Source organism: Panulirus ornatus, chromosome 48 (genome assembly GCF_036320965.1).
Source record: "Panulirus ornatus isolate Po-2019 chromosome 48, ASM3632096v1, whole genome shotgun sequence".
NCBI classification, from domain to species: Eukaryota; Metazoa; Arthropoda; class Malacostraca; order Decapoda; family Palinuridae; genus Panulirus; species Panulirus ornatus.
The window spans coordinates 21,814,971-21,834,515 of record NC_092271.1 but is presented as its reverse complement, the minus strand read 5'-3'; the positions used below and the strand labels follow the sequence as shown (position 1 = coordinate 21,834,515).

General features: G+C 41.7%; 1 protein-coding gene across 1 annotated transcript in view; it reads left to right on the top strand.

Moving 5' to 3' along the window:
• Positions 1-16,762: 16,762 nt before the first annotated feature.
• Positions 16,763-19,545, top strand: part of LOC139763822 (cryptochrome-1-like) — a 42,158-nt gene continuing 39,375 nt past the window's right edge. The window contains exon 1 of the mRNA XM_071690129.1: positions 16,763-17,073. Within this exon, the coding sequence (XP_071546230.1) occupies positions 16,892-17,073 (182 nt within the window). The 5' untranslated portion in view covers positions 16,763-16,891. The remainder of the gene's footprint in view (positions 17,074-19,545) is intronic.

Below are 19,545 nucleotides of genomic sequence, written 5' to 3'. Positions count from 1 at the left end.
TTAGTCACTCTAACTCCTGCAATTCACCCATATTGTTTAGCAGCACTGGTGGTTGAATCTTTATGGCAGCATTATTTGCATTATTTGTGCTGTGTCCAGACCTCTGCTCTGCTCTCTCAAAATATATGCTTAATTGTGGTCTTTTTAAGAGACATTGGTCCTCTTATTTGTTTCACTCATTAGTCCTTTCATGTGTTCCACTCATTGGTCCTCATATCTGTTCCACTCACTGATCTCTTCTGTTCTCCCCACTAGTTCTATAATCTGTTCCATCATCTATTTCTTTTTTCCACATATTGGTCACGTTTTCTCTTTAATTTGCTTGACCTGAAGTCTATTACACGTACTCTACCCACAGTCTTCTCCCATGGGTTCTTTCTTCTGTTTCATATACTAGGCCTCTTCTCTCAATTTACTGCCCCTACTTTTTTCACCCACCTGATTTTGTGCATTCTGTTCCCATTTAGTAATTCAATTTTTTCATTATATTCACTTCCATTCATTGACCATAATGTGTTTCATCCATGAGTCCTATTCCTACTCCATGCATTAGGTCCAGTCTTGTGTGCCACATAAAAGCTCTGTCCTTTACTCCACCTACTTATCCTTTCTTTTTTACCCTCTGGTTCTGCCCTTTCTTCCACTCACAGCTGTCTTATGTTCCACCCATTGGTCATGTCATCTCTGGCACCCACTACTGCTGTCCTATATTCCACCCACTGCTGCTCTCTTATGATCCACCCACCGGTGTTGCCCATGCTCCACCTGCTGATGCAGTCCTATGTTCCACCCACTAGTGCTCTTCTATATTCTACTCACTGATGGTGTCCTGTGTTCCAGCCACTGTTCCAGTTAGATGATCCATCCACTAATGCTGTCTTGTGTTCTACCCACTGATCCTGTCAGATGTTCCATCCACTAATGCTGTCCTATGTTCCACCTACTCATCCTTTCTAATGTTCCACCCACTGATGCTGTTCTATATTCCACTCCTTGATGCTGTCTTATATTCCACCCACTGATCCTTACCTCTGTTCCACTCACTGTTCTTGCTGTATGCTCTGCTCCACCCACTGGTCCTGTCCTCTGTTCCACCCTCTGCTTCAGTCTCAGTTTCCAGCCACTGGTTCTCTTGCCTGTTCCACCCACTGATCTTTTCCTGTGTTCTCCCCACTGGCCCTGTCCTCTTTTCCACCCACTGGTCCTGCCCTCTATTCCACCCACTAGTCCAGTCCTGTGTTCCACTCTCTGCTTCTGTCACATGTTCCACTCAGTGTTCTTGTCCCTGTTCCACTCACTGATCCTCTCCTCTGTTCCATTCACTAGTCATTTATTTATTATACTTTATCGCTGTCTCTCGCGTTAGCGAGGTAGCACAAGGAAACAGATGAAAGAATGCCCCAACCCACCCACATAGACATGTATATACATACACATCCACACACAGCACATATACATACCTATACATCTCAACGTATACATATATATACACTCACAGACATATACATATATACACATGTACATAATTCATACTGTCTGCCCTTATTCATTCCCGTCGCCACCCCGCCACACATGAAATGACAACCCCCTCCCCCCGCATGTTTGCGAGGTAACACTACGAAAAGACAACAAAGGCCACATTCATTCACACTCAGTCTCTAGCTGTCACGTATAATGCACCGAAACCACATCTCCCTTTCCACATCCAGTCCCCACAAAACTTTCCATGGTTTACCCCAGACGCTTCACATGCCCTAGTTCAATCCATTCATAACATGTTGACCCTGGTATACCACATCGTTCCAATTCACTCTGTTCCTTGCATGCCTTTCACCCTCCTGCATATTCAGGCCCTGATCGCTCAGAATCTTTTTCATTCCATCTTTCCACCTCCAATTTGGTCTCCCACTTCACCTCGTTCCCTCCACCTCTGACACATATATCCTCTTTGTCAATCTTTCCTCACTCATTCTTTCCATGTGACCAAACCATTTCAAAACACCCTTTTCTGCTCTCTCAACCACACTCTTTTTGTTACCACACATCTCTCATACCCTTTCATTACTTACTCAATCAAACTATCTCACACCACATATTGTCCTCAAACATCTCATTTCCAGCACATCCACCCTCCTCCGCACAACTCTATCTATAGCCCACGTCTCGCAACCATATAACATTGTTGGAACCACTATTTCTTCAAACATACCCATTTTTGCTTTCCAAGATAACGTTCTCGACTTCCACACATTTTTCAATGCTCCCAGAACTTTCACCCCCTCCCCCACCCTATGATTCACTTCTGCTTCCATGGTTCCATCTACTGCCAAATCCACTCCCAGATATCTAAAACACTTCACTTTCTCCAGTTTTTTTCCATTCAAACTTACCTCCCAATTGACTTGTCCCTCAACCCTACTGTACCTAATAACCTTGCTCTTATTCACATTTACTCTCAGCTTTCTTCTTTCACACACTTTACCAAACTCAGTCACCAGCTTCTGCAGTTTCTCACCCGAATCAGCCACCAGCGCTGTATCATCAGCGAACAACAACTGACTCACTTCCCAAGCTCTCTTATCCACAACAGACTGCATACTTGCCCCTCTTTTCAAAACTTGCAGTCACCTCCCTAACAACTTCATCCATAAACAAATTAAACAACCATGGAGACATTATGCACCCCCGCCGCAAACCAACGTTCACTGAGAACCAATCACTTTCCTCGCTTTCTACACGTACACATGCCTTACATCCTCGATAAAAACTTGTCACTGCTTCTAACAACTTACCTCCCACACCATATACTCAGACTCCATCTCCTTCTCACATCACCACTACTTGTTATCACCTCCTCATTAGCCCTCTTCACTGATGTTCCCATTTGTTCCCTTGTCTTGTGCACTTTATTCACCTCCTTCCAAAACATTTTTTATTCTCCCTAAAATTTAATGATACTCTCTCACCCCAACTCTCATTTGCCCTTTTTTTTTGCCTATTGCACCTTCCTCTTGACCTCCTGCCTTTTTCTTTTATACATCACCCAGTCATTTGCATTATTTCCCAGCAAAAATCGTCCAAATGCCTCTCTTTTCTCTTTCACTAATAATCTTACTTCTTCATCCCACCACTCACTACCCTTTCTAATCTGCCCACCTCCCACCATTCACTGGTATTCAATATTCCATCCACTAGTATTGTCCAATATTCTGCCCACTGATTTTGTCCTTTCCATCCACTTGTCTTATCCTATATTCCACCTGCAGTTCTCTCCTTCATTCCACCCACTTTTCATGATTTCTGTTCCATTCCATCCATTTCCCCGCTTGCTTCTGTTCCACACACCAATCCTGTCTTCATTTGTTTATCAATCTTGTAGTCATCTTTCCCATTCACTGGTCCTGCTGCCATTTGTTTCATTCACTGGTCCTCCCCTTTTGTGTTGTCTTTGACAATGTGTGCATCCCTCGTCAAGGGATAGGATTGCTTTCACTATTGTGCACAAGCACCTTTTTGCTATTGTCATTTGTGCGTTCCCAAAGGCAGTGGTGCTTGAGGAGTCAGGTGGCACCTGTGCTTGGTCATATCACAGCTCTTGCCTCCTCCTATTGTTGTGGAGATGATTGTCCACATCCATGTTCTCTTGTTGCTTGCTGCTGTCATTCAGAACACTCACTCCAGACTCTAAGAGTGTATCGAAGTGCAGCAAAGGGTGGGATAGTGTATTACATAGTTTATCATTTATTTCTGTTTTGCAAAATTCCATGCAGGCTTACTTTACCAATGCATGGCTTTTCTTCCATTCTTTATCCTGCTGGCTGTAATAGCTGGAGGGTGGGAAGAAAACTTTCTCACTAGTCTGTCCTTCCTATATCCACTTAGTATAGGAATCGATGAAGTTCATAGCAGATAACGTGAACCAAGGGGCGCCTCTCTATTGTCTGTCTGCCTCATGTACTCTCTAATCAAGCGGGGTCCCATCATGGCCAGGCCTGGATGGAAAGCTGATAAATTCTAAAAGAGAATGATATTTTAAGAATATATACTTGTATTTGTAAATCCATATAAAAACGACTTTAAAGCATAGACAATCATTGATTAGTAATTAATGGGGAATTGTATGGCTAAGCTGCCACCATTGAATTGTTAATAAGTCTGTAATAAACGGTAACGTTCAGGATAAAGAAAAAAAAAGTGTCCTTGACAAGTATGTGTGTAGAGATTACTAAATAAAGACACGCATGACATGGCTGTCCGTCCGTACGTCCTCGGGATAGAGATACGGTTAGAGGTTGCCAAATGCACGATCAACCCCCCCTCCCCCTATATATTTGTTAGTAATTCATTCACATCATTGGGAGAATAGAAATTGCTGGGGTGAAATGTTTTAGGGAAAATATTTTCATCTTAAAGCATTAAGGCTCTGCCAGCAATGCAGGGGATATACTATGAGAGGGGAAAATGGCTGGAAGAGTTTTAAAGTCACTGGACAATGGTATCTGTTGTTCACTGTGTGGTGGCCAGGCAGGGAGGTCGCGGTGTGCGAGGGAGGAATGGCATGGGTTTGAGGAATTACGATGAGTTTCTTCTTCCAAAGGGCAAGACTAACCCGTAGTGCTTATTGCAGGAAAATATAGAATTATGAAGAACGAGTTAGAATTGTTTAAAAAAAAGAGTTTGAAGACTTATTATATGTTTGTGGACTAAAATCCAGAAGCCCGCAAGGCGGAGAAAAGACAGAGCTACCTGGGCCAAAGGAGTGAGTTTGACAACTACTGAAGTTCTCTGTCACTGACCCTCTGGGAGGGAATGGTGGTGGTGAGGGAGGATGTGGTAGCCATTCACAGGAGAGAGCAGATGAAGGCCCGAATCTATTAGTTCATATGGAGGTATACTACTGGAAATGGAGCGGTAAATTAATCTTAGGAAAGAATACAAGGAAAGACATTGTGATGACTGTAGATAAAGGGAAGATTGCAATTAAAGCTGTATAGCTGAAAGACACAACATGAAGGAGAAAGTCAGTTTTGCCCAAAGGTGAACTCGGAACCATCCATTGTAGGGAAATGAAAATGGAAGACAAGAATTAAATGTAAAGCTGGATGAAGATCCGTAATTTAACAGAGGCTATACAGAGCAAGGTAGGGTATGTAATTACAAGAGAATGTGATTCATTTGCTAGGGGAACGGTAATGATCATCGCCTTCATATAAAGTCGGTGGGGATCACCCTTCACCGGATAGTTCAACAAATGGTGAGGTAGTAGAAAGAGGAGTGCACGGCAGACAGTAGATGCGAGGTGTGGAAGTCACTTACGTGACCAGTGGATCCACACAATCGCAGTTAAAGTTTGAAAATATGAATATAGGAAGTATAAGTTCTAATACTGGAGAAAAACGCTTCCTGCTCGAATCATCACAACCCAAACCAGCTCTCGAGAACACATGTCACATCAGGAGCCACCCAATCATCACCAAGCATTCCACAGTTGCCTCAAATTGCTGGTGCTTTACAGCCATTGTTGACCAGAAAGTACAACCAGACTCGCCAGCCAGGACTAGTACCAAGCAGCGGCTTGGAGAATGACCCCCACATGCAACATCTGTCTGTCCTGGCTATTTAAAATAGGAAACCGGGGCTATGATGTCCCAAGACGGTCCGAACTTATGTGTTCCTCTAAACCATGATGAAAACTACCAAACTAATCCCAGAACCGCTCACCTCAAAGGAAATCCTTGTGGCTTACCTCAGCTACTTATGCAAAATGTTTTGCTGTCATGTATTATAAACTTTTTTTTCTCACGCATCTCTAATAGCTGAGATGTTTTTCATAACTATATAAATAACTGAGAAATCGAGGATAGACTGAAGAATCCTTTGACTGCTTGCATCATTTGGTTATCGTACTTTCCAGAAGGGAAAGTCAACGTGAAGGAAACCAGGTCGGAAGATTGTGCGGGAGGCGGTTGAGGGAGGAGGTAATTGGGCGCCTGGTGATGGCCGTGCGTGGCGGCAGCTGTACGCAGCGTGGAGGTCCACGTGACTGGGTTTGAACCATAATGGAATTTATGAAACCTTTGGCTGCTTTATCTTATACTTCATCTACGAAATGTGAGAAACACTTAAAACATATAAGACTGGCATCTCTAAACAGGAATTAAATTTACTACGAAAGATGGGTGGTAGCGTCTTAAACCGCATGTTAAGCAACGTGATGCCAGATATTATTGAAGATAAAAGTTTCCATACGCCGCTAGATAGCAATTTTTATTTTTTTTTCATGTTATTGTAATAATTCTTTTCACTAACTCTTTTGATGATTAGGGACAGTATTAGTATGTCATATATGTTTTTCGTCAAAAAATACCTTGAAAGGCAACAGCTCACAGTGTACAAGTTCGTAAAACTGAATATTCCTCATCCAGTATGCTGTTGTTTTTATGTCGTAGATGGCTATTGACATATTTTTGTCATCTGCTGGCAGTGCGAGGAAGCAGAAATAGGGAAGGAATTGTTTTATATAGGAATAAGGGACGCATTTATCTAATGTACCCTTTAGTAATCTTAGATTTTTAATTTTAATTAGTGACATCTTGATTTGTACTCGTACATTACTTATTTTTTTTCGAAATTATTACTGCTCTTAGTGTATTTTCTCGTTAATTTCATGCCTTTACCATGAGGTGACGTGATTGGATGCAGTGCCAAATGGTGTAGAACTTAGAACAAGCCATAGATTCAGAATTTCGGGTTCGTGTATGCTATAGCGAAGACTTGGCGTATACAGTTACCAATCTTTTTGAAGGGAAGCCGTATTAACTGGGGTACTTTTTATCCGGGGATATATTGATTCATCCATTATGGTCGTGGCGAAAGCAGAAAACGGGGACCCGCGCCCCAACACCCAACGTCCTGCTGGCTCGTGGCCAAAGGTAAATGCGGATTTTACGTAATGGCTGTTCTTGTTTTACTGGATGTTCGAGAGCATAAGTATATTCAGAATGTGCTATTGTATTTTAGCCTTCTGTGCTTGTCCGTAGTAAAGGAAGTTTGCTGATGACCACGAGGAAAAATGAAACCCTTGGGACTTGCCGTGTTTTGCTTTTCCTCGAAAAGGAGTCTGTATATGAATGTGCATGAATGCAGATTAGGTTAGTATACTTATTATGTATCCTTTATCTCTATATGTCTGAGTGCTGCTGAATGTTTCATTGTTGCATAAGTGGGGTATGGTACACGAGTAATTGATTATTGCATAACTGGTTTATATAATAGGGTACACAGTGGTGGGTGCAGTATGATTGAAGAGTTCCTGTCATGTATAGAGAAATGCCTGTAAAGGGCAATTTAAGGTCATCGTTTTGTACTTGCTCTCTGTAGCTACTTACAGTACAAAACGCTTGAAAAAAAGATGTGCTGTTTACTCTTTTCCCCCTCTTCCACTGGCCAACATAGTAGTATGTACTAACTTTAAGATCTTTTGTAGGACAACTAACCCACACAGAACCATATACAAGCCCTCACGGTGCTATGCACTAGGTGTTACGTACCAGTGCAAGTGGGCGGCACCTAGATGCTGTATGATGGTCCACACAGTGCTATATACTAGCCCAAGATGTCATGAAGTAGTTCACAAAGTACTGTGTCCTAGCCCTGTGATGCTATGTATTGTATACGAGCCTCAAAGTACAATGAATTAGTTTCTGACTAGGCTAGATACTGGTGGCATGGTTTTATCTTCTGGTCCAAATCGGAGTGCGCTCACCACTATAGTCCTGTGTGCTAACCGTGATGCAATACCCTCTTCCTCTTATCTCACCACCCTAGACTATTGATTTCACCTGGGAATGGTACAGGACAAGTCTTTGGTGTATAATCGTTCGAGTAAATGTATGTTTATCAGTTCATTTCAAATCGCTCAAGTCCTTTTTGTAAGAAAGTTCTGGTGTTACCCGGGACGCGCTATGTAACACACACACACACACACACACACACACACACACACATATATATATATATATATATATATATATATATATATATATATATATATATATATATATATATGAACAAGGCATTCAACACTCCCACGACCCATTCTCACACAGAAGATACTTGATACCTCCCGCCAAAAGTGACAAAAAATGGTTGGCCAACTTCATACCTGGCCGCCAAACCAGTCGTATAACAAAGGCACCTTTAGAATTCTCAAGCTGTACAGGTGCATTTCTTACACCAAGCCTTTTCAATATCTTCTTTCACGACCTTCAATCAGCTTCAACAGAATACAGTCTGAAGATCCTCTATTTCGCAGATCACCTTACAGTTATGCCATACCATCGCACCCCGACACAACCCATGCAACAGCAAACATGCAATAATGCAACATACAAATAGTGAACCCCTGACAGACATGAATCCAACCGGTCTCACAGAACGGGCAGCGTCTTCCTCTCAGCTTAAACTAACTAAACGCCATCACACCACATTGGGACTATGTTTTCACTTAAGAATTCATCCGCCACACCATAAACTAAGTGCCTGGTCACCCACCCAATCAAAATAAGATATAATGAAGCTGCAAACCACTAAAAGACAGACAGAACTGCAAAGAACACTGAATATATATACATAGAGAGAGAGAGAGAGATCGTTGGAGGTAGCTATATGGATGTATATACATACTGGTGTCAATAGGTGACGAAAACCACAATGAAAAAAAAAAGAAAACGGTCAAGAAAGAAAACGTCAGAATCTTGATAATATATCACCAAAACGAGAATTATAGAACTTCTGCGGCAAAAATTCAAGTAATGTTTTGGGGAACCAGAATGTGAAAGACATTTCGTTAAAGATGAACGGCTCGGTAAATGAATTATGGATTGATGGTGTTAGGAATTTACTGATTGCACAACAGGCATTGTTTGTCAGATGTACAGATGATTGATCCGCCCATCCCTCTATGGAGTACTGCTGACGCAAATGTGTCTAAATCATCTGGCTAGGTTAGGCAGCAGACGGCAAGCCGCTTACGTTAATAGATAATATATAAGCGCTAGAAATACCAGGTTTATCGACAGATGTGATGTTTTGCCTCCTGTGTCTCCTCAACAAGACTACAGTTCTTCGTTCTCATGTTTTACCAACATTTACAATGCTGTCTTTAAGAGACTGGTCTGTTATCACCGAATGGTATCTCAACCTGGTGTAACCTAACCCGGTTCGTCACCTGCATTCAGCAGCATCTGTCACCTGAACCCACGGTGTACCCTGCAACACGTGTCACCTGCATCACAGATCAGTACCACAGCGTACCATCTGCAGCAGATTGTCACTTGCATCACCATCACCTGCACCACAATGCATCAGATATACCAGTAAGCTTCACCAAGCGGAGCCCGGCACATCCTTTGCGGGGCAACACAATACCGACACTTTCCCCTCATCCCGTGAGTAAGAAGTCTAGGCAAAAAAAAGTACTTTCCTTCATCCTGTGCGTGAGGAGCCTAGACAACAATGGTGGTATTCCTCCTGTGGTTGAGGGACCTAGACAGCAAAGGTGCTTTCTGTCATACGCTGTGTGTATAGGGGCTTACATGTATACATTAAAGGAGCTTTTCCTCATCCTGTAAGTGAGGAGCCTAGACAACAGAGGTGCTTTCCCTCTTCTTATGAGCAAAAAGCCGAGATAGTAAAGGTGCTTTCCCTCGTTCTGTGAATGAGAAGCCTGGAAAAAGTGTTCCTTTTCCTTATCCTGTGATTGAGGGAATCCTTGCAAGTAAGGTTGCTCATCATCATCTGAGTATGAAGCCTAGACAATACATATACTACCCCTCAAACTATGAGCATGGAGACTAGACAGTAAATGAAATTTCCATTATCCTGCGAGGGAGTAGCCAGAGACGGCACCTCCGGACATACCCAAACGGCTAGGCTTTAGTAGGGTATTACCCGTCGTGGTGCTTACTTGGGAGGCGCACTGTACAAATCTCGTACAAATGCTAGCTGTTATGTTTTCACTTTACAGGGAGAATTACAAGATTCATTCCTATAATGTAGAAATTCTTCTCAACATGTTATCGGATTTCTCATTAGAGGATAGTATTACAGTATTGAAGCTTTACCAATATTTTTTTTTATCTATTTTTCTAACATCCTAACCTAGCTAAACCCTAACTCGGATAACCTAACCTTTACTAAACGTAAACTAACTAACCAGGGCGCTGAAAGTTTCGTTGAGATTAATCCTTGAAATGTTTTAGTAACCTAGATTAAATCTAACTCAAAATATCCCAGCGTACCCTTAATCTGGCCAGAATGGCACTGCGAAGCTAGTTGAAACTTGAAATATTTGCAATTGAATTGATATCTTAATGTTGAACTAATTATTTCCTTTAAATGGCTAACAGTCCACCAGGAACCAGGAAATATCCCAGCAAGTAATTTTTTTTTTCCGTTAGTATTATTATTGGTCTACTATTAATGCATTGTACAACATTCCGAGAAGAAGGTTAGGGATATGCAGGTGCAGTGTACCATATCTCCCATTTCGTTTTATAGATTTGCTTTGTCTTTGGGTGAGATAGATTCTTCATTGTTACTGGTGCCGTCGACGGGTCACATGCGATAAACTAACCCCCGCCTCCACCCACTCCTTGTCGTCTCATTGTGTACTCCTGACAGGTCGTATCACCCCAGGCCAAACACCTGTTCAGTCCAGCATGTCTTCTTCGCTAGACACCTCCCCCCCCCCCGTTTCACACGTTCAATATCTATTACTGTATTTTACTTAAAAGGACAGAATTTTTGGGATCTTGCATCTTGTAGAACGTAAGTAGACTCTCATTTCCGTAATTTGTTCGGATCGAATAGGATGATTCTCGTCACTCTGGCCCGTGATGAGTGATGTTCATATGGCATCTGCAGATTCTGCACTTTTATTTCACTTATAGTAGGTTGTCGTATAAGTTTGAATGAGGAGAACATGGTGAACTAAGTTCATGGCGGTGTGTGACCTAATACATATATGTTACGAGGAGAGTTTCGCTCTCTTGTTGCCCCGCCTGTTAAGCTTACATATATTTTCCATGTTTACTCATTTGTACACACACACACACACACACACACACACACGCACACACCAGCCTAAGCCACCTGGATATCCATTTACTGACCAGCGCCGAGGAGAGGATGAACAGATGGGATTAGCTGTGTAATTACTATTTGTGTATTACGGGGAGAGGGTTTCATGCGTGCTACCTCACTGTATGTTAATATCACGTCTTTAACTCTTATATGTATACATACATATACCCCAGTGTAAGCCAGGCAACCGTTTATCAGCCTGCCAAATCATAGTCAGCGACAATAACCACTACACTGCAGGAGCCCATATATATATATATATATATATATATATATATATATATATATATATATATATATATATATATATATATATGTATGTGTGTGTGTGTGTGTGTGATTTTTATTTGTGTTACTGGTAGGGCTTTGTACTCGTGTTACCCCGCCTCTGCCTCCGTATTTACTCTTATGTATGTATACAGACATACTTAGGCTACTGTGTGGAGGTGGTTTGGACTGGAGAGCAGGTAAATCTGCGACCTGTCCATCGTGTGAATTGATGAACTACTTACGATTCCTTCATGGCCGTGAGACTAGGATACTGGAGCAAAATCCGGGCTTTTGAGGACCAGGAAGAGGGAGAGATGAAATTTAGAAATGCTTATAGAGTAATTTTGATCAGATAAAAGGAAATGTGATAAAACGTAATTTTTATAGAGATTATCATTCGATGCCGTCTTTCCTTTCACATTGGCTGGCCCCTTTCACCCAAGACAGCCTTGAGGCAGGGGGATTAGTCACCCTTCCTTACGACCGACGTTCAGTGTCCGTTATGTCTTTCTTGCGTACGTTTGTCTTTAGTGATTTCATTTTCGCGAAGATCTGTTCCCTGCCTCGGGTCCTGACTTAGCTCGGCCCCTGCGGTCAGTGGGTGTAAGTGTGTGTGTGTGTGTGTGTGTGTGGGCAGGGGGGGGGGTTAGGTAGTAGAGGGAGGATCTTCAGCTGTAAATGATGGGCAGGATAATGGTGGAACACACCCGGTCTGTACACCTGAGGCTGGAGCGTTCCCTGTCTTTCCTGCCCTCCCTCCCTCCTTACTGTTCGTGTCAACTGTCATCGCAGCAGAAACCTTAGGCCTATCTCTCCCATAGTCTGATGTAGACTACCGTTGCTTGCGCAAGTTCCCGAAATAGATGTGAGACAAAACAAAGAAAGGGGAGTTTGGACCGATGATAAAAAAGTACGGGTGGTGTGTTTGGTCACGTCATGCGCTGTGGTTCTGATCGGCATACAGTTTTTTAAGGTGCGCTCTGGCCAACTTTTGGTTATGTTGTATTATTTTTTTTATCACCTACACCTTACTGTTGCAGTAACTAGACGTAACTAACCCTGTCATTTCGCAGCCCGCGTTGCCATGGAGGGAGTTCAAATTTCTAGACCAGTAGATCACAATAAAGTATTTAATGCCCAAGAACCAAAAGATTTGTAGAATTCAGCACAGGTCATCTTATCAAACTGACGAAAAGAGAAAGATAACTAGTTTTTTCAAAGCATTACACGTATGTGAAATTGACATTGCTCTTTCACTGCTGTCAGTACATTTCAGAGTATTTCATTATGCAGCTGTTAAAACACGAGCCAGAAATTTTGAAGTGTTCTAAACGCAAAGAAATAATGAACCTCGTATTATATTCTCCTAAACACGAACAGCATTAAGCATTCCTGTTGCCCGTGTGAGGATGCAGTATCTCGTTATAATGGCGTGAAAAACTGAATTTGTTAAAGTATAATGACAGTCATAAGGTGACAAATTTCCTGGTTTTGATTCAAGTTAGATGCTAATTACCCAGAGATCGGCTATTGTGTACGTAAATCTGGTTCGAGGATGTCTTGGCGACCAAAGTACTTGGAATTTGGTGCTAATCAGAGTACATAATTGTTTTAAATATGGCGCTGTATATGACCCTGTGTTATATATGGCACTTAATATTGCTTTACTTTAAACGTAACGCTGAATATAGCCCTCCTTTAAATGAAGTGGGAGATGCAACCTTATATGTGGCACTGAATATAGGCAGTACTTTTAATGTGGCGCTGAATCATTGCATCTGTACGTTACATGTATCGCTGAATAAAGCAGTACTTTAGAGTCAGATGTGAATTAGATACGGCGCTGAATATAGCATTGCCTTAGATGTAGTCTTTGTTATTGTTTTGTTTTATAGGTGGCGGTGAGAAAATGTATAAATACGATGAATGTGGCGCTGAATAGCGCCCCTTTATACAGTATAACTTCATATGTGACTCGCATACAGATGTACTTTAAATGTATTAAATTCTCACCTGCGAACTTATCCTGGCATCCATGTTTGGATTTGGATGGATAGGCCATGGTGACTTTTCCTCACTGGTTGAGTGCTCGATATTGTCTTTCGTGTCGTCTCCGTTTTTACCGTTTTGTGTCTTTTCAAAAAAAAAAAAAAAATGTCCTCAATAAGGATTGCGATCTTGGCTTGTACAGTGAATGCACAGACTGCAGTAGTTATTTATTTGTGTTTCGGTAATCTAGGCGCGATTTTGGTCTTAGAGTTCTGCCTTACGTCAGCAATAACGTGAGCGCGAACACCCCGTCAGAACACAGGGGTGTGTCTTGGGCGGACGGGATGCAGCCGGTTGTGTCAGGTCCCACACACCTGGAGAATTGGGGTGAGGTCGGGTGGAAGTCACCCTCGGCAGTATGACCCATCCTAGCCACGGACTTTGAGGAAGAGGTCGTAGAGATCGCTGGCGGGTCGATGTTGACATCTCATGGAACTCCTCGCCATCTTGGGAGGAGGGGAATAAATACAGCACAAAAATAAACCATGATGTCCAAAATGACACTTTGAGTGCACCGCCATTCAGCTGTTACAGTCGTTTCCCAAATGCTAATCCGGAAATGAAACAAAAAATAATTACCAGATCCTTTTCAAGACCTGCAGTGCACTTTAAATATATATATATATATATATATATATATATATATATATATATATATATATATATATATATATATATATATATATTTCAGCCCAAAGTGAGTCTATCGGTGTCACAGAGCTATGGTAAGACAGCTTTGAGTTCTCCCTTCACATATATTGATCTGACAATTTAGCAACTCTGCTTGTGATTACTACTATTTCTTGCGGAGATAAAGTTTTGCACTTTTGTATATACTCACACATTTACCCCAGCCCGAGTTATATATTGGCCAATACCACGTCTAAGATTCGAGTGTTGATTATCCACGTCATCAGTTCGATTTTAAAAATTTGAAGGCTGTGACCAGGTTATCCCTCCCTTCTGTCTTCCACGGTGGACAAATATAAGGAGGCTTCTTGCCTCCCCTGTAACCCAGCTCTCAAATTCTGATATCTTTATTGCCTGCCTGTATATGGGGGTGTGTGTGTGTCCGAGTTAAGGTAATAGAGTATTTCTTGATATTTATGAGTAATATGTACTCCCTCAAGGTATGGCCAGATTTGATCAAGGTTGTGCTCGAGGGTCGTACCGCGCGGCGTGCATAACGGTCTCGCCGTCGTGTTCTTTGGTCGTACCGTTCGTGCTCAGGGAGTCGGTTGGCCGCGGTAATAGACTGGCTCTCTGGGTTAGTGTGTAGGTGTTGGCTCTGTGGGTTAGTGTGTAGGTGTCCTGGGTTAGTGTGAAGGTGCATGCCGTTGGTTGTACAGTGCCGTATCCTCTGGTCCGCGTCGGCTGACGTCACGGATGCGAAGCGAGACATGGACATAGTAGGTCACCTGGGGGTTGGGTGGTGTTAAAGGAGGTCGGCTCCCAGGACAAGAACGTCTCGTTATAACGGATGACAGCCCACATACAGTGTGTGTGTGTGGTTACAGTATGTGATACCAAGAGAGAGTTTTACACTCGTGTTTTAACATTGTATATGTATCATGTCGAGGAGAGAGGGAGGGAGAGCTAGATACTGGCAGACGAGAGGAGAGAAGACAATATGGGAATTAAAAAGGGAAGTGGTGGAGCTGTGGCCCAGCACCTTACATCCGTTAGGGTTAAAATGGACGGTTTTGGCAAACGTCACTCCGTTTACGTTTGTCGAAGACATTATTATAACCCGCTGTAAACCACGCACCCACCCGCACTCAATGGGACACAGCGAAAGGAAACCTTGGGAAGTACATTATCCTGCAGGAATGTGTTGAGTGGTACTCGGGAGTTGACATCCCCCTTAACTTGCCGTCAAAGTCTCACCTAAGGAAAGCCCTGAAGGAGAGAGACTGCATCCTGGGAAAATTAAGAACCCGTTGATATCTGGCAGTATTCCCTTCATATTATCTCACATTTTTTTTTCCAAATTATCATATAGCTCTCCCCACTACCATCATGTATTAGCACAGGAGGAAGAGAGTAATGCTACATGTTTCTACTTTGATGCCCCTAAAGTGAAACTTCAAAACAAAGAATAAAGAGTTTCACAAATGCTACATGTTGCAAGAACAGGTCTTTAAATTCCCAATGCTTTTTTAAGAATGTGAAGTAAGCGGCTACTTTCCTTACGTTCACAGCTTCAGGTTTGTTATATAGGAGGTTTGTGATCATTGAATGCAGATACCGACCGGGCCACGATCTTATGGGACTTCTAGAAGCATTAGGTGCGGTAGTTGTCATCACCATGACGTGGGACCACTGGGTGCACGTGCCAACTTGGCCACAGGCATATAACAAGGAAGCGTGCCTACTGCACCGTAATTACGTCACACTCACTGAAACGGCACACACACACACACACACACACACACACACACACACACACACACACACACACATCTGGGCATCTGTGGTGCATCGGTTAGTGTTAATGACCGTGAGTCACACGTACCCGCATGGGTTCGAATCTTGGGCGCGGCGGCCGGCCCCCTCCCACGTATTTCCAGCGTGTTGTAGGAGAGGGGCAGGAGTGGGGGATTGGAAATATTTCTCGTATTTATTACTTTGCTAAAGAAGTAGCAGTCAAAAGGGATGAATGAGGATCTTTTTTCTTGTAAGGCTCAGTCGTCTGTCCTGGACGCTACCCCGCTCACGCTGTAAATGGCGAACATGTATGAAATAAAATGTATATATATATATATATATATATACATAGGGAGAGATTTTTTTCAACCATTTAGTGCCCATATTTGAACAGGCATCTTATTCATCTGTTGCACCAAACCCGCACTCGTATCAGCCATTACAGAGCGTTAACACTGGCCTTCCCGAAGTTAACATCTTGTGTTTGTGCATGTGATATGCGCCAACCGTAAGAACGAAGTTTGTCCGTTGTGTATGCGCCATACAAGGCCTCGTATCCCAGGCGGGATATAAGCTGTGTTTTGATTGGATGCCGGTCACGTTGCTCTCGACGCGGCTGCTGCAGTATTATCATTGTTGCCGACGCTTCTAACGCAAGGAAATTCGGTACTATATTCTTACTGGTATACTGCTATAGTTTGAGAGTATGAATTACCTGGATAGTATATATGAATATTGATGTACGATAAGGTAATGAGATTCGAATTTAGGAATGAGAGTGAGTCTGTATTACTAACTGATGTGCGGGAGTGGTGAACGCTGGCAAGAATATCGTCGGGAGGGTCACGTTGTATGTGGCATGTCTAGGAGAGGGTCGTCAGTTTGATGTAAACAAGTGTTGGAGGAAGGACGTGCTATCGTTCACTGAACCCAATTTTGATATAACATGTGCAGATTTGTTGTGTTTATATTTAGTGCTAAGACATAATATTCGCATAAAATGACAGGTGACACATATAAGCCAAGACCAAAGCATGTGGTTCATTGGTTCAGAAAAGGACTCCGTCTTCACGATAATCCAGCTCTGCGCGCTGGTCTGAAAAATGCACAGACTTACAGATGTATCTTCATCCTAGATCCATGGTTTGCTGGGTCTTCCAACGTTGGAATCAATAAATGGAGGTAAGCAGTGTGTAAACTCCACTGTGAAACGCTGGGCAGAATGCGCATTATGGTAAATGGGAGGTGGGAAATTGACTCATGAAAACCAATATGGCGACGATATTACATAATGTACCTTGGTGTTTGGAGGAGGCCTTTTGAGGGTGGCAGAGACTTGTTAACGTTATGAGATTTTTCTACATCAAACTATGTATGAAGCATATTTACCATTTATATCTATAGGAGACAGCGCAGTGGAGCACGGGAGGTCCAAATTATTTGAAAATATAGAAATTGCAGTCTTAGTTTTTGACACATTAAGCTTATTTCTAGTTTTTAGATTGCTCTGTACGTTTCGACATTTAAGTTTTACGTGTGCGTTTGTATTAGCCAGGGCATATCCAGGATTTTGTTAAGGGGAGTCGAATGATGGAACTTTCAAGGAGAGGAGGGGAGGGGATAGCTAAAACAACGATGAAGGCTCACACAAGAGCGCTATGTAGAACACATTATATTTTAGATAATTTATCAGGTCTTGAGTTACGGATGAAATTTTCTCAATTTAATAAAGCGCTGTTGTACAGAAGTAAATTTATTGTGAAGCCGGCGTGCAGTTTAGTGAAAATGTATTTGATATTTGGAAACAAAACTACTGATAATAATAATCAAGAGGATTTTGTTTCATGAACCAAGTTAATTTGCTTTTGTAGATAGAGAAAATTTCAAAATAAACTTGGTCAGTGTTTTGGGAAGGTGGTGAAACTGATAAGGTTGTTTCATTTGTCACTTGTTTAACTATTGAGTTGAATATGTAGAGATTCAGATAGATCGATATACGTTTTCATTTCGAAGGATTTAAAGTTAGAATATTATGAGAGTATATTAATGATTATGTATTTAATATAGCTCAAGGGTGGCGTTCCCCCATCCCCCTTTTGGATACGCATAGACGTCAATTGATGAATTACCCTTTTGTCACAAATATTTTGAAAATTTAGTTATGGGAGATCATATATTTATCACATCTGGATGACTCGCCCCACCGTTTTATATTTATAATCTTTCCTATATCTTTAATGCATTGTTTTCTTTGGATTCTAAGGTTATCTGTAATTCAGTGTTTTCTTTTGCTTGATTCTAAGGCTGAACATGTATTTATTGTGATATATCGTTTAGTATTGCGATCTTGTCATATACCTCTGGTATGGAGAACTTTTTTCGTACTTCAGCTCTTGCAAAGTGTTAGCGTATAACAGTGCAGTAAATGTAATTGATTGGAAACTGATGTGTAGAATGTCTGTGATACGCTACTCGGGTTTGGTTTCATTTTCACTTTTGAAATTTCTTCCTTTAAGAAACGTGTGTGAATGAAGTTTTTTAAGTGTAAATATTCGTGATTGCTGTGATTCTGCACTCGATGTGGTCGTAATTTAGCCGCCTTGTTCCTCGTTCTGGTGTGGTCATCACCCGTTGACCTTGTGATACCGGCTGTGATGATGGCGAGGATGTTCTGAATCAGTAATTTTAGTACTAAACCTTAACATTGGTTGTGATTGGGCTATACGTAAGGTGCGACTATGATTATCCAGGAAATGGGTTCTGTAAATCACTATAGGGATTTTTTCCCATGAACGTTTCAGTTTAAGATAGGCTATGGAAGAATATCGACTGGCTTCTGCCGTGCATAAAGCACGGAATAATGTTATCCACTCCCTTGCAGAAATGAAGGGAAATTACGAAAATAGTTGCCTAAGCGTTTACATGGGAAACCTGGTCTAACTTTATTTAGGGAATAGAATTACCTTAATATATTCGCTCTAATACAAACATAAGGTACTTTATTGTTTCGGAGGTCTTCAACCCCTCACAGCTGTTATGTTGCTCCTTTGTTCAGTCAGATTGTTGAAGGCCACAACTCCAAGGTTTGCGTAGTCACGGGCGTATCCAAAGGCGGGGAAGGCGACAGGAGTTTTATATTACACAATAGAATTATTAATATTCACTGTACCAAGTATATATCTGCTTCTTTGATTTACATTAAAGACCATTTTCACATCCTTCCTAAAACAATGACAAATTACTGTTAGGGAAATTTTCTCAGTAAAAGCATATGATTTGTTTCATCGAACACAATTGTCACCCATGTTTACTGTAATTGGCTATTAAATGTTATTGAATACCATGAACATATTGCGAAATGATCGTTGGTTTCATTGTAAACTTACGTACAACACTTGTACTAAATTTTACGAGAATTTGAGATGTATGACATTTCATCATTTAAAAAAATCAGAAAGCACTAAGTTCTTTGATGCAGTAGATGCTTGCATAAGTTTTTTTTTTTTTTGAGCCTTTTGTTAATGTCTTGGCAAATTCATAATTCTCTCTCTCTCTCTCTCTCTCTCTCTCTCTCTCTCTCTCTCTCTCTCTCTCTCTCTCTCTCTCTCTCATTATAAGCCTACTGTTGAAATTATATGTAAGTTACTTCCACGA